The sequence below is a fragment of the Theropithecus gelada genome, chromosome 7b (genome assembly GCF_003255815.1).
Source record: "Theropithecus gelada isolate Dixy chromosome 7b, Tgel_1.0, whole genome shotgun sequence".
Lineage (NCBI taxonomy): Eukaryota > Metazoa > Chordata > Mammalia > Primates > Cercopithecidae > Theropithecus > Theropithecus gelada.
The window spans coordinates 43,220,196-43,236,873 of NC_037675.1; the positions used below are offsets into that span (position 1 = coordinate 43,220,196).

General features: G+C 33.4%; 1 protein-coding gene across 1 annotated transcript; it reads right to left on the reverse strand.

Moving 5' to 3' along the window:
- Window positions 1–13,906: 13,906 nt before the first annotated feature.
- LOC112629350 (60S ribosomal protein L7-like 1) lies at window positions 13,907–15,427 on the reverse strand. Its single transcript, XM_025392913.1, has one exon. It carries the CDS (start codon window positions 15,404–15,406, stop codon window positions 14,666–14,668), a length of 741 nt encoding a protein of 246 aa, XP_025248698.1. The 5' UTR covers window positions 15,407–15,427; the 3' UTR covers window positions 13,907–14,665.
- Window positions 15,428–16,678: the final 1,251 nt, after the last annotated feature.

Here is a 16,678-nt window from a genome sequence, read left to right on the forward strand (position 1 = left end):
TTAAAAGTTTAACTGATTTTGTCTGGTCAAATTGGGATTAATTACTTGTAAGGAAGGGTATAAAGTTTTTCTCGGAATTCCCAGTGACAAAAAGAGAGAAACAGATAAGCAAAACAAATAAACCTATGGTTACATCACGTCAATTAATGATTTTGTTTTATATTATTTTAACATTATTTTCATAGTTCATTCTCGTTTATATTATGTTACATGCAGTTTAAATTTTTGTTTAATTATGGTACTTAAATTGATTTACGTTTTTATTATCATGACATATTTATTAAATTATTCATTCTAACCCAGCAATTTTTAAGTTTTATGATGCATTAGAATCACTTGGAGGGCTTGGTACACTACATATAAATAGCTAAATTACTTCCCCCGAGGTTCTAAATTAGTAGGCCTTGTTTGGTACCCAGGAATTGGCATTTTCAAGGTGGTGCTAATGTTGCTGATCAAGATTTCCATTCCCCACTGAGAACCACTTGTCTAGGCTTTGAGAATATAGTAGGGATCAAGAAAAAGTCATTGTTCTCATTGAGAGATACAGACAACAAATAACTAAACAAATAAGCAAAATACTGATGGTGATAATTACTGTGAAAGGACCCATGGTCATAAAATAGAGATTAACCAGGGATGGAAGTTAAGGGTTATATTAACCACCATAGCCAGAGAAGGTCTCTGTGACCGGGCACGGTCATTCTGAGGACTAAAATGTAAAAAGCCAAACATGGTATATCCCAGGCATGTTAAAATCTACAAGAGGGTTGGCATGATTTTGTCAGGATAACTCATCCTGGCTCTGCCAATCCCTAGTTCTAGGACTATGGATAATTTATGTTTTCACATGTGTCAAAGGAGTGAAAGTATTCCTACATAGAATTTTGGGGACTAAATAAGAAAAAAAAAAAAAAAAAAGAAACACTAGACTATTCTGGTTTCTGGCAAGATAGTCAATACATTTCTTTTTCTTACCCTTATAATATGTAATATGTCATCTATATATTCACACTAGTTGTCAACATTTCAAATGTGTGTAATTTGGTAACAATTTTAAATTTATTTGAATTATCTTCTCTGTTACCTTTGTCACAGGAGAGAGAATTGCAACCTGAGTGCATTTTGGCTGGCCTGTGCTATTCCTTAGTTTACTTTTGACACAGTAAAAACTTCAAAACTGGTTACAACTGTTGAGCTGAATTCACAGAAAAGTATCTATGTGGTAGCCTATTTTTAATGTAAGCATACTACACTTCTCATACAATATCCCACCAATTTATGTCTTAATATAAATGTTTCTCTTTACAATAAAATATTATACAAAATTTACTAATAGAAAACTTTTTTTTTTTCCCCCTTGAGACGGAGACTCACTGTCACCCAGGCTGGAGTGCAGTGGCACTATCTCAGCTCATTGCAACCTCTGCATTCAGGGTTCAAGCAGTCCTCCTGCCTCAGCCTCCTGAGTAGCTGGGATTACAGGCATGTGCCACCATGCTCGGCTAGTTGGAAAAAAATTTAATGATACTTTTTTCACACTAAGAAACTCAGAGCTCCTACTAAATATTCATTTATTTTTTCATATCCTTATATTTGTTAGTATCCTAAATTATAAGTTTCTATGAGTCTTGACAGACATTTATTATTGACTTTTGTGTTACAAGTTTCTATGAATCTTGATAAACGTTTACTATTGACTTTTGAGTAGATGCAGAGCACCATACTAGTACTTATCAGAGATGTAAACATAGGGAAAACATGGTAACTTTGTTGAAACTTACAGTCTAATTGGTGTCAATTTAGACTACAGCAATTTCTGGAATGAAGAGTGTAATGTAAAAGATGCTTTAACCTAAAGACAAATTAAAAGGAGAGGTTACCGCTAGGTGAAATTGAGGCAAAAAAGAACTTTCTGAAAGAAATTCTATTTTAGATGAAGCTTCAAGGATAGTTAGGATTAGGTTCAAATATAGGGGGTAATCATTCTGTTAAGTTATTTCATGTAGAAAGATAAAAAGCTGAAATGAATAGGGTGTATTTAATGAATACTAAGTACATGATATTATCTAATAGTGGAAATAAGAATGCAAAGCCAAATTGTAACCATGTATAGCAGTGAATGTTAGGTTGTCAGGTTCATTCAAATGAACACACAATGGATAGTCGTGGAAGCTTTGTCAGCAGGTGGATAACATTTATAATGTCAACAAATTTCAACCTGAACAAATTGTAATATAGGAGAAGTATAGAGTAGGAAAAAGAAATAGTAAGATACTCTTCAACTTTAAATTACTTGCTTGTGAGGATTTAAATGTGACCCTTAATATCCTGATCCTTTTTTAGGCCAATTAATTATTAGCACAACAGGCAAAAGTGGGTTAGCCAACTATTCTCATGAGTATTATGAAAAATTTTATTTCAGCATGAAATTTACTGTTGTAATATACGTGTTTTGCAGTGAATCACCTAACTAAACAACAAGACTTAATGATGCTGTGCTTTGATGATTAAATGCAAGTACAACATCTTGCTAATTATTTCAGTATCAGGTTCATTAAACAATAATATATTAAACTAATTCATTCAAAATGCAATCATCTTATGCCTTATTGAGCTCTAAAAATAATGAGGTTGTCATTAACTATAAGTGAAATTTTTGTGAATTAAACTTTATTAAAACAAGTAGTTCTCTGAAATAATATGAAAGGGGATCCAATTTCCTTTACAAATTCATGTGAGTGGAAACACATATAATATAATGTTAATAATGAGAAATATATTGAGTTCATGATATACGAGGATTTATGTATGTGATTTTAAAAACCTATCAGGGCATGGCAAGAGAGAAGTGACTACAGAGGTTATTTGATGCATATGGTCAGATTATGCCTCTTAACAAAGTTTTAAGTTGTTTAACATTTTCTAATTCAGAATTTTATATTACAAAATTACAGATTCATTTCAGTGAAATAACTTAATGTACTCTATGCAACAAAATTACATAATAATAGAAACAGTACATATAATAGTAGTTATATATTATATATGAATATATATTTAAATGTGGGTATGTGTAAACATATAACAAAACAATGTGCCTGTGGGAGATTGGTAATAATGCCAAATTTTCTTTATTACAGTACTGGTGAACACTTTATGAAGTATGAGTGTCTAAATATTTTGCTCTGCCATGGTGCTGAGTCTATATTTTTGTCTACTAGTTTGACAATATTTCATAAGCTTTCTTGTATCTGCTAGTCCATATTATCAATCTTTTTGATCTGTTTATTAATTCATCTTTTAATATATTAAAAAATTTTCTTGTTAAGATGGAAATTTCAAAGGGCAGGGGAGATTATCTGGTAACAACTAATATTTGATATTTTTCCCTTTATTTTTATGCCTATTTTTTTTCCTTTTTAATTTCACATCAAGCTAAAAACTTTCCATACAGCAAACAATTAACAAATCAAAAATCAAAGTAAAGAGAAACCAATAGATTGGGAGAAAGTCTTTGTAAACTACCCATCTGACAAGGGATTAATAGCCAAAATACATAAGCATTTTGAACGACTCAATAGGAAAAAAAAAATCAAATAATCTGAGTTAAAAATCAGCAGAAGTTCTAAATAGACATTTATTAAAAGAAGACATAGAAATGGCCAAGAAGCATATGCAAAAATGCTCAACATCACTAATCATCAGAGAAAAGCAAATAAACACTACAATGAGATATCGTCTCACCCCAGTTAAAATGGCTTTTATCCAAGACAGAAAATAGCAAATGTTGGTGATGATGTGGAGAAAGGGCATCCCTTGTACAGTGTTTTTGGGAAGGTAAATTAGTACATCCACTATGAAGAACAGTATGGTTTCTAAAGAAACTGAAAATGGATCTTCCATATGATTCACCAAGCCAGGTATGTGTGCAAAAGAAACGAAATCAGTATATTGAAGAAATATCTGTACTCCTCTCTTTATTGTAGCACTATTGACAATAGTCAAGCTATGAAATCAACTTAAGTGTTTATCAATTAAATATATTATTTTAAAAATGTGGTACATATACACAATGGAATATTATTCTGCCATAAAAAAAGAACAAAATCCTGTTATTTGCAACAACATGCATGGCACTAGAAAGCATTATGTTAAGTAATATAAGCCAGGCACAGAAAGACAAATTTCACATGTTCTTACTAATATGTGGCAGCTAAAAAAATGAACTAATGGAGATGGTAGAATGATGACTACTGTTACTAGAGGGTGGTAAGAGTAGTGGGGAGGGAAAATAAAAAGGGAGTGGTTAGTTAATGGGTTCAAAAATACAGGTAGATAGAAAGTATGAGATCTAGTATAAGGCAGCAAAATAAGACAACTACAATTAACAGTCCTTTATTGTATATTTCAAATAAACTAAAGAAGTGAAATTGGAATTTTTTTTAAGAGACAGAGTCACACACATTGCCCAGGTTGGAGTGCAGTAAGCAATGGTGGTTCACTGTAACCTTGAATTCTGGGCTCAAGTGATGCTCCCACCTCAGACTCCCAAGTAGCTAGGACTACATGCACACGCCACCATGCTCAGCTAATTTTTTATTTTATTTTATTTGTTTGTAGAGATAGAGTCTTGCTATGTTGGTCTCAAACACTTGCCTTTAAATGAGTCTCCTGCTTTGGTCTCCCAAAGCATTGGGATTACAAGTGGGAGCCACCGTGCCCTTCAGGAAATTCTTAATACCAAGAAATTAGAAATCAGGTGATGGATACCTCAATTATCCTAATTCAATCATTATACATTTTATAGTTATATCAATATTTCATATATACCCCAAAATATGTATAACTATTATGTATCCATAATAATTAAAAAATAAAAATTAAAAGAGTCCTTATCTCATTTTCTATTTTAAATGTTTATTTTTACAAATGTCATACATATACATGTTTATATAATTACAAAACAGACTAATAGTATATCACATATGCTACGTTTAGATTCCTTTTCCATGTATATACTTTTCTCTCTCTCCTTACACCTTCATATGAGTAATCCATTTTCTTTAGCAACTCAACTCAAAATCACCATTATAAACTATGTTAATGCAAAATATACCCTTTGTTATTAAATCCATACTTGTATATAATCATTTGCATGTTTACCATATTTAATTATATGTAATATTTATCTTATCCAGAATAATATATAAAATATACAACACACCCACACATATATACACATTATGTGTATAAAGACGCACATAAATAGAAGTGTTTGGGCTATTACTTTACTAAACTTGAGTTATATTATCCATTTCTACATCTCATTTTTCTCTCTCAATAAAGAATTATGAAAACCCTACCAAGACAGCTGGAAGCTAAAAATTATTTTTAATAGCTCTATAAAATAGTCCTTGGTATTGACCTACCAAAATATATTCCCATGTTTAATTATTAATAGTATTTGCATTTATTTTAGTTTTTTTCCAAAATTAACAATGGGCAGTACATAAATACATTCTTTAATAAATCTTTACAAAGTGATTTTACTTCTGTGAGATAAAGTTGTAATGAACGTTATCTGAGTATTTTCCAAATGTAGCCATTCCTACCAAAAAAGTATTAGACTGTAAGTTTCTCCATATCCTTGACAAAAATAATATTTTCTATTTTCCCAGACAATGGCCATAGCTAATGTCAAATTTTTATTTAAATTTGTATCCTTTGGCTATATTGCTTTTGTGCACTGTTTCATAAGTTTTTTGCATCTTCTGATAATCTATGAACAACCTATCTATAATTTTCTCCGTTCTCTATTGGACTCTTTTATATTTTATTTTAATTTGTAAGATTTCTTTGCAAATTGTGGCTATTATCTTATTTATCACATCAATTAAAAAGGTCAATTTTAACATGTCTTAAATCAATTTATAATATATATACTCTACAAACTTTAAAACGTCTCTAAGTCAAATGTTTTATTATTTTTCCTTTATTCTTCAGATTTGAAATTTTAATCACATTGACTTCTTCAGTTCCCAGAGCATGCTGATGTGTAGATGTTTACATTTTCTTTATTTTTTTATTTCCTTTTAAAATCTGTGTGTGTGTGTGTGTGTTTAATAGTACATATGAGGAAAATGTAATGCAGAATGAAGAGATGAGAGTACAGTTCTGATTTGGGATTGTTCTGTTAAGTCTCCCTGAAAAAGTGACTTGAGCAAAGCTATAAGGGACTGGGGGAAGATTATTTATACAAGAGAAGGCAATTGGTGAATCGCCGTGAGGTGGAAAACTACCTGAGATTTCCCAGTGTACCTTAAAGTAAATAGGAGATGAGACGAGGAAGATAATGAAGAAAAGAAGTGCCAGGTCATATAAAATCTGTACCATTTGGGGGACCTAGGCTTTTGGCCTTCAAGTAAAGGGGATGATTGAAGGAGAAGAATGATGTCATTTGTACTATATTAAAGATAGATTATGAAGAGGCAAGACTACAGTCAGGGGCACTACTGGGGTCTTACTTTGAGCATCCAGGAAGAAAAAGGATTGTGGTTTGGACAAAAGTTATAACAATTGATGTAGTAAAACATGATGGAAATCTAAATATAAACTAATCAGATAATAATAGATTGGATGTGGTCTGAGAGAGAAAGAGAGATATTATTGATGATTTCAAGACTTTTGTCAAAGGCAACTGGCAGGATGGAGTTGCCTTTAACTGAGATACAAAAACCCAAGAGATGCCTAGGGATTCTTGTTTTGTTTTTGAGATAGACAGCAAAAGTTTAATTCCAAACACGGTATTTCTTATATATATCTGAGAGAAGATGTTGAATAAAGTTGATTAGAAATTCTGAAATTCAAGGGAGAGGATCATACTGGCAATGTAAACATGAAATTAGTCAGCATACAGTTTCTACTTAAAGTTATTTAACAAATTGAGATTTTTTAAAAGCATGTGTAGAGAGAAAAACAATATTAAAAGACTGTCTTGAAGTACTCCAAAAGCTAGAAGTCAAGGGAAAAAAGTAGGTATCAACAATGAAAACTAAGAAGGAGATACTTTTAAAAGTAGGGGGAAAACCAGAGAGCCTGAGTCTCGGAAGTCAAATAAATTGTTTTGGGGAAATAAATAAATTGTTTTGTTATTTATTTACTGGTTACTGTTTGTTTGTTTACATCTTTTTTTTTATTCGTGATTTCCTTTCATAAATTATATAATAAAGTACTGGTGGATTGCATTCAAGCAATATAAAATGTTAAAATTAGATAAAATTTGAAATTGCCAGGTAAGTGTAAAATACTTTGTATATATTTAATTGAAGATTAAAAGTTGATTTTCTCCAGTAGTATATTTTAATTTCTTGGTTTTTATTTATTTTTTACTCATTGTATATTTTTTGGTTTGAGGTAACCATGATGCTTGCAAATACTATCTTGTAACCCATTATTTTAAGCTAGTAACAACTTAACACCGTTTACATAAACAAACAAGCAAGCAAAAAGAAAACTAATGAAGACTCTACACCATAACTTTAGCCCTCTTCTTCTTAACTTTTTATTGTTTCTGAGTATATCTTGTTGTACTGTCTATATCTTGAAAAGTTGTTGTACTTAATTTTTTTTATTGGTTCATCATTTATTCTTTCTACTTAAAAGTAGTTTGCACACCACAGTTACAGTGTTACAATAGTCAGTATTTTTTTGTGTACTTGCTATTACCCGTGATATTTGTACCTTCAGATGATTTCTTATTGCTCATCAATGTTTTTTTCTTTCTCATTAAAATATCTCCTTAACCATTTCTTGTAGGACAGGTCTGGTGTTGATAAAATCCTTCAGCTTTTGTTTGTCTGGGAAAGTCTTTATTTCTTTTTCATGGTTGAAGGACATTTTCATTAGGTATAATGGTTTAGGGTAGAAGGTTTTTTCCTTTACCATCTAATAATACAATTTGTCACTCCTGGTCCGTAAGGTTTCCACTGAAAAGTCTGCTGGTAGACGTATTGGAGCTCCATTGTATGTTATGTGTTTCTATTGTATTGCTGCTTTAAGATACGTTCTTTATCCTTAACATTTGGGAGTTTGGTTATTAAATGTCTTGAGGTAGATCTTTTGGTTAAATCTACTTTGTGCTCTATAACCTTTGTGGTCTTGGATATTAATATCCTTCTTTGTCTTTAGGGAGTTCTCTGCTATTATCCTTTTGAATAAACTTTCTACTCCTATCACTTTTTCTACCTCCTCTTTAAGGCTGATAACTCTTAGATTTGTCATTTTGAGGCTATTTTCTAAATCCTTTGGGTGTGCTTTTTTAAATTCCTTTCTCATTTGTCTCCTCTGACTATGTATTTTCAAATAGCCTGTCTTCTAGCTCACTAATTCTTTCTTCTGGTTATCAGTTTTGCTATTAAAAGACCCTGATGCAGTCTTCCGTATGCCAACTTCATTTTTCAGCTCCAGAATTTCTGTTTAATTCCCTTTAATGATTTCAACCTTTTTGTTACATTTTTCTGATAGAATTCTGAATTCCTCCTCTGTGTTATCTTGAATTTTTTTTGACTTTTCTCAACACAGATCTTTTGAATTATCTGTTTCTGAAAGGTCATATATCTGTTTTTTCCAGGATTGGTCCCTTGTACCTTGTTTAGTTTATTTGGTGATTTCAGGTTTTCCTGAATGGTCTTGATACTTGTAGATGTTTGTCTGTGTTGGCCATTGAAGAGTTAGATATTTATTGCAGTCTCCTCAGTCTGGATTGGTTTCTACCCAAGGGGAATGCTTTCCAGACATTTGAAAGGACTTGGGTGTACAGATCTAAGCTATATCTGCTTTAGGAGGCACTACAAGCCCAGTAATACTGTGATCCTTGCAGATGCATAAAGGTACCACCTTGATAATCTTGAAGAAGATTTGGAATAATTATTCTTTCTTTTATTCATTATAATTATTACAATTATATGATTATTATAATTATTCATTTTCTCTTCTCTGTTATAAGCCACCTGGAAATGGGTGGCTGTGGACATCACCTCTAAGAATCTGTGGGATCAGACCTAAAGAGAGAACAGTACTGGGTCTCAACAAAGAACCACTGTAACCACTACCTGACTACCACCTATGTTTGTTCAAGGACTTTGGGGCTCTACAGTGAGCAGACAGCAAAGTCATATAGGCTGTGTCCTTCATTTCTGGGCAGTGAGTTCCCCCAGTCTTCAGATGTGTCCAGAGGTGCTATCTGGGATCTAGAGACTGGAGTGAAAATCCTTTGAAGTCTAGCTGGTGTTGTACTGTACTGTGGCTGAGCTATCACTCAAAACACAAGATGCAGCCCTTCCCTCCCCTTTACAAAGGCTGAGGTTCCTCACCCCATCACTACCATCACCACAGGCTCACAGGAGAAGCTTGCGAGATATCAAGTTCCCACCACTCGCATTGACAATTCCCCTCTGCCTAGGGCTGAGTTCAATGCCCCCTCCATTGGTGGGCACAAGCTGAGTTGGGTCTGGTTTTGTTTTTTATTATAATAGGACAACTCTGAGTTCAATGCCTCATAATTGTTGGGCTCTCCCTCTTCCCAGTGCACAAAAGTGCTCTCCACATCACACCACCACTGCTGGGAGATGGGGAAGGAGTGGCATTTTTTAACTCAAGACCCTCTTCGGTGCCTCTTTCAGCAACATGAAGTTAAAAACAATATTCTGTGAGCGCTCACTTGATTTTTTGCTATTACGAAGGAGCTTTTTTGTGTGTAGGTAGTTGTTAAATTGGTGTTCTTGTGGTGGGGTGGTGGGGGCAATGATCAGTGTAGCCTTCTATTTTGCCTTCTTGCTCTGCCTCATGTCCTAGAATGTTTTCCTATATGATGTAAGACAAGAATTCAATTTTTGTCTTCTTCCTGTAGTTTTTAGTGAGGTTATTATTATTTAATAAATAAGTCCTTCTTTCCCCAATGTTCTACTTAAGATGTTTTTGCCGTTATCAGGAGATTAGATTAGTGTGGCTTCATTTATATAGATACATAAATGACTAACTGACTCTTACTATTAGTTTCATCATTATCTTTCAAGCTGTTTGGGAGCTAAAATCTTAAATATAAACTTTTAGATGATTTTATCCAATCTAAAAGAAAAATCTGTCAAAATTCAAATGGAATTTCTATTAAATTTGCATATTAAAGTGAGACATTGATTATTTGCATTCAAGAACATTTTATAAGTAATTTATTCAAATATTATGCTGTGTTTCTTAAAATCATTTTTCATATAGTTCAGATGTTTGTTATATTAATTTGTCTGCATTTTAACTTTTGGTTGATATTTCAAAGAGAATATATTTGCTTGCCATTTTTTAAGTTTTTGTTTCCTAGAGTAATAAAATATTGATCTTTATAATATTTTGGAGGCAGATACTTTCTCATATTATCTTATTAATTTTCAGGTTTTTATATTCAAGATATTTGCTTTTATGTTTTCTGATATTTAATGTATATTAATTTCTATTTGTATTTTATATAGAAATTTTCTTAGTATGAAGTTTGAGTTTTATCAAATGACTTTTTATCATCTATTGAGTATCACAAAAATATTCTTCTTTTAAAACAAACAAACAAAAAAAGCCAATAGCTAGGCAACGCTGCCTTAGAAGATCTGACAAATATTGTTACCTAGCAAACATCTAAATGATGAAAAATTATTCCAACTAAATGAACAGCAATACATGAGGCTGTGGAAGACCCATACAGCTGTGGGATTATGGTGGAGGTTTGGGGAAGAAACAACAATAACAAAACAAGTGCAAGGTCAACATTTCAACTTCGCAGACAATAATGACACACATATAAAGTGCAAACCAGTTATTTCAGTTGACTAAATTTAAGGTCTTTACCTCCAATTATTTCTGGTTATAAAATAAACAAAAGAGAAAGAAAAGAGATTATTTCAACCCAAATTTTAAGACAGCAAGATTGAGATATGTGGGAATTCTCTGTGTGTGTGTGCATGCTTGTTAGAGAGGTGGTGTGTGTGTGCATGAGAGAAAGAGAGATTATATCTATATTTCTGTCTGAAAACCTCGCTGAAAATAAAGAAAAAAACTAAGAGACTGAAATTTACCTCCAAGTGATGTTCAGAGTCAAGGTTGTTTTTCTCATATTAGAAAACCGTTTACTTCATGCTGTTTTTGAGAAGGTGTCTTTTGAAACACTCAGTGATACAGTCCTGAGTGGCCACAGCAGGAGATAGAATTGGTTTTCTATCTTCAGTTTGGCAGACGGGGCTATTGAAACCACATGAAACTATAGGGTCAAAGATCATATGATCTTAAAGGCCATGTGGCGTTTTTGTTGTTGTTATTGTTATTTTTTCAAGCCTGGAAGAATGTAAGTTTTTCTGTTTGATATTTGGAGCCAAAAGTTTGGAAGGAGATACTTTTGTATGGAAAAATAAATAAATAAAACAAAGTATTTAGCCTTGATATAAACTGTGTTAAAATGACACAGTGGTTTTACTTTTAAATAAAAAGTGAAAAAATAGAATGATTATATAATAAAGTAATGGTGGACTGCGTTAATGCAATATAAAAAGTTAGAGTTAGCTAAAATTTTAAATTTCCACGTAAGTATAAAATAATTTGCATATATTTAAGATTAAAAGAGTGTTGTATATTTAGTTATTTCAAATAAAATGTAGTTCAGTTAGAAAGTACCTTCCAATATAATTTTTATTATATTTTATTAAGACATTCACCATCTTAGAAATGGTAGTAATATGGCACTGCCACATTGCAATCTCTCACCTTTTAAAATTCACTCATTCATTCATATTGATGGAATTCTTGTTGTGCTAGGCACCATTCATATTCTTGGGCTCCATCAAAGAACCAAATGAGAATCTTTGCCCTTATGAAGCTTATATTGTAATTGAGGAGACATATAGTAAACATAGCAGAAAAGTAACATTATGCATTTTACAAAATGTTGCAAAATGATAGGTCTTATTAAAAAGATCAGAAAAATGGGCTAAGGGAGTGATGTAATGTTAGGGTGAATGAAATTGTGATATTTGAGCAAGGCTTAATAAGGTGAGGAAATTAGCAGCTGATTGTCAGGGAGGAGAGTGGTGAAAGCAAAACTAGAGTAATTGCAAATGCCCTAAGGGGGAGCATACTTGGCAGTTCCCAGGAATTTTAAGAAAATCACCTTAGCTTGAGGAAAGTGAACCATTGAGAGAATAGTAGGAAATGCAATCAGAGATAAAGGAAGGAAGGATTAGGACCTTGTAGTGACTTCTCTTCTGACTATATTATGGATTCAGTGAGAATTGTATGCAGAGAATGCAGAGGAGTGTCCTAATCTAATCTGATTTACATTTTTTTAAAGATCACTATAGCTATCATATTCTGGATAAAACATGTCAGGGGACCTGGGCTAAGAAAAGTGTTTGGATTAATGGATGCATTTTGAATGTGAAATTTCCAACTTTTTTTTTTTTTTCCCTGATAGACAGGATGCAAGGTGTGTTAAAGAGAATACGATTAACTGCTAAGTTTTGGACTGAATAAGTAAAGGAATAAATTTGCCAACAACTGAGAACCATTGTAGGTGGCTCAGGTCTGGAGGAGAAAAATAACAAATTTGGTTTTATACCAGTTGAGCTGGCATTTATTACAGTTTTAAGTGGAGATGTTTGTATTCATATACAATGTTTTACATGTATATGTAATATATATATTTAAAATATACTTATATAATATGTGATATATAATAAAATACTATATGCAATATATGTTCTTATAAAAATTTTGAAGTAGAGGTATATAACTTGAACTTGAATGCAAAACAAAGTGCAAATAAATAATTAGTAGCTAATGTCAAGAATGGTGGGATAGGAGTTCAATATAAATTTTATAAATTATTCTGTTAACAATTTGCTATATAGCCTTGATTGTAGCATTCAATGTCCCCAATCCTCAATTACCAATAACCCTAAATCTCAATTATCACTTGTAAGACTGCTATGATACTGTTTTCTCTGGTTTAACTCCAAAAATGAGTTAGTTGAAAATAACAAGACTGTTATTGGCAAATAATTGTACACAAAGAGAATAAAATTAGAATAAAATGAATTAAACATTTAATTTATTGCAATTAAAAACACTCAGATATTAGTGAATTTTTATTTGTTTAAGTTTTGTTTTAGGAAAAGTATCATAATACCATTTTATTATCAGTTAATGAATATTTTTCTGGTGAATAATAGAGATGTGAGGCGCACAAATGTAAACCTGGAAGAGTCAAGGAAATTTCCTGTATGATTTCTGTTCTCATGCTCACCCATAGTAGAATGAGCTTATGTTCTGCGATGCATTAGGAATGTTATGGATCATAGCAATTCATATTGCAATTACCCAGTAGCCCGTAACTTTCTTGAGGATAGTGACTCAGTTATCTTCATCTGAATAATTTGTGAACAGTCATTGCCTCGTGGTATTTATGGTATAAGTTAATAAATGTTTGCTGAATAAAATAATAGAGTCATGGTTCCTTCTTCCTCTGAGTTTACATTTGAAATATGAGAGCATTTAAAATAAAAATAAAGATCAAATAAAAAATATACATATTTTGCTTTTAGTAATGGGTGTCCATAAATGAGTCTTTCTATTAATCCTGTAGAAAGCATAAAACACTGCTTTCATTACTTCTATTTAAGGTACAGAAATTATAACTGATGTAATTATAGATAAAACAGAAATAAGAGATATAAATGTTTAAAACATTTAGACAGATTATCACATTCTGAAGTAAATGTGCATACCTAGAAATAAAGAAAATAAAATGTGAAACTGTCAAAATTTGAGTGTCTACTAAAGTAGCTATTTCTTTTTTTTTTTTTTTTTTTTTGCAGAGACAAGTGAACATTTATTTGTATGCCTTTCTTCCTGTGTGTATTTCAAGTCTTTTTCAAAACAAGGCCCTAGGACTCTCCAGATTCAATTATGTCCTTGGGCTTGGTCAACTGCTGCAGGAGTCTTAGGGAGCCTTGTACAAATGCTAGAGTGACTCATTTACCAACATTAAACCCTAAGATAGATGCAACAAAGCAGGACTCCTTCCACCACGGAATGTGCTGATTTCAGACGATGCAGTACCCAATGTAGAAAACACTGGAATTTTTCTTTGGAACTGGAGTGTGATGAGAGATGCTTGCCATGAACATAAGCTACTGTCTTTTCTTTGAGACAGAGTTTCGCTTGTTGCCCAGGCTAGACTGCAAGGGCGTGATCTCGGCTCACCGCAACCTCCGCCTGGCAAGTCTCCTGCCTCAGCCTCCCGAGTAGCTGGGATTACAGGCATATGCCACCATGCCCGGCTAATTTTTGTATTTTTACTAGAGACGGCATTTCTCCATGTTGGTCGTGCTGGTCTCGAACCCCCAACCTCAGGTGATCTGCCCGCCTCAGCCTCCCAAAGTGTTGGAATTACAGGCGTGAGCCATCACGCCTGGCCAGCCACTGTCTTTTCTTTGACCCTTCCTTTCCAGTTTTTGAAGATAAAGCAGGAAATAATCTTCTCTGAAGATACTTGATAAAAATTCCCAAAACAATTAAACACATGCTTCCACTTCATTGATAAAAATTTACCGCAGTTTGACACCTGGGTCTAGTTCAGCTGGCGAATGAGCTGATTGATGCGTTCGCCCCGATAGCCAGGTGTGCCCATCTCCTTGAGGAAGCCCACTCTAGTTTTGGTAGCATGTTGGGCCACTGAGAGGTGGAAAGGGTGCAAGAACCATGAGATCTCCTGGAAATGCTTCCCTGGGAAGGCAATTTCATGAATGAGGTCTTCCAAGCAAATGACGCCAAACTTCCCCAGGTGCTCCTCAATCACTGTGTTGTCTATCAGAGGGATGGTCTTATTCTTGACCTTGGCTTGTCCATATTTCAAAATGAGTTCTGGGACAGACTTCAGATTTGGAAATCCCCAGGTCACATAAGGTTCCACTATACGCAGCATTTTTAGGTTCTGGGGGGTGACTTTTACAAAGACACCACTAAAAATTTTCTTTAGGCGAAGTCTTGCAATGGTTCTCTGCACCAATAAACTCACGCCATCAATCCTTTCGATGCATACAACAAAGGCCAAGGAATGTTTGTCTGGCAATTCCAAGGCATGAGGTTTCACTTCTAGTCGTCTGAGACGCACCTTGTCACGTTTCTGCCGCCAGGAATCATGTAGGAATGATTCCAGTGGCTTAAACCTGAGCCCTTTTCCTTTCCTCTGCTCCTTCTTTGCCAAAAGTGCCTGCTTTGCCTGGGTGGCTTTGAGGGCTTGATAAGCCTTCCTCTTTTTCAGCAGATTTTCTGGAACCAAAGGGATTTTTCTTTGCTCTTGCTCCGCCATCTTTCTAGTGGTGCAGCTACTCTAAAGTAGCTATTTCTAAGTCAAACTATGAACATCGAAAGTTTTGTCTTTTACCAGTAATAATTCATTTGGAGTTGTTTTTATAAGTCTTTGTCTTGAGAAACAAATGATTTCAATTAACTAATTGTAATATATGTAGTATAATGTACAAATACAGGGTCAGAGAAAATGTGAAAGCGAAGTCAAGAAATCAAAGAAAGCAAAGTTGCTTACATACAAATCTTTAGATGCTATATAGTTACAGCAGTTGAGTTGCAGAGTGACTGTATGTTTTCCTGGTGGACAAAGTGAAAATGAAAATATGACTGGTTGAAGATTTCTCTTGTGCATGTGAAAAAGCAAACCCTGCAAAAAAATAACTCTCACCAAATAAGCATACAATAACTTCCGAAAAAAGAGCAAAAATTTTCTTACCACTGAGAAACCAAGACAAATCACTCCAGTAGCACATAAAGGGAAAGTTTACATGGGTTCATTTCTCTTAGCCACTCTTAGTTAAAAAAAAAATGCCAGAAATTAAATCAATAAAAATAAACATTGAGAAGGCCATACATTGACCTAGTAATCATGAGACTTTCTTAGAGTTGCATTCAATACAATAATAAAATGTATTAAAGTAAAAAAAATCTTTTACATTTTTAAAATAAATTTTCTTCAAAAGTGATCACTTCATCATTGGTGAACATTTGAAATGATATAAATTAGGTATTTTTAGGATAAATACTAAACTACACAAATACCTCATTTATAAAGCCATTAAAATTTTCTAGTAATTTTCTTATTCAACAAATATGTATTGCTCTCTGATACGGTTTGGCTGTGTCCCCACCCAAATCTCATCTTGAATTGCAGTTCCCATAATCCCCATGTGTCATGTGAGGGACCAAAGGGGAGGTAATTTAATAATGGGGGCAATTACTCCCATGCTGCTGTTCTTATGACAGTGAGTGAGTTCTCGTGAAATCTTATGGTTCTATAAGGGGCTTTTCACCCTTTTGCTTAGCACTTCTCCTTCTGGCCATTCATGTGAAGAATATGTTTGCTTCCCCTTCTGCCATGATTGTAAGTTTCCTGAGGCCTCCCCAGCCATGTGGAACTGTGAATCAATTAAATCTCTTTCCTGTATGAATTACCCAGTCTCAGGTAGTTCTTTATAGCAGCATGGGAATGGACCTATACACCCTTATTGTGTATTATATTTTCCTGGGCATTGACAATCAACTGAAGGAGATGGAGACAATGTTGCATCCC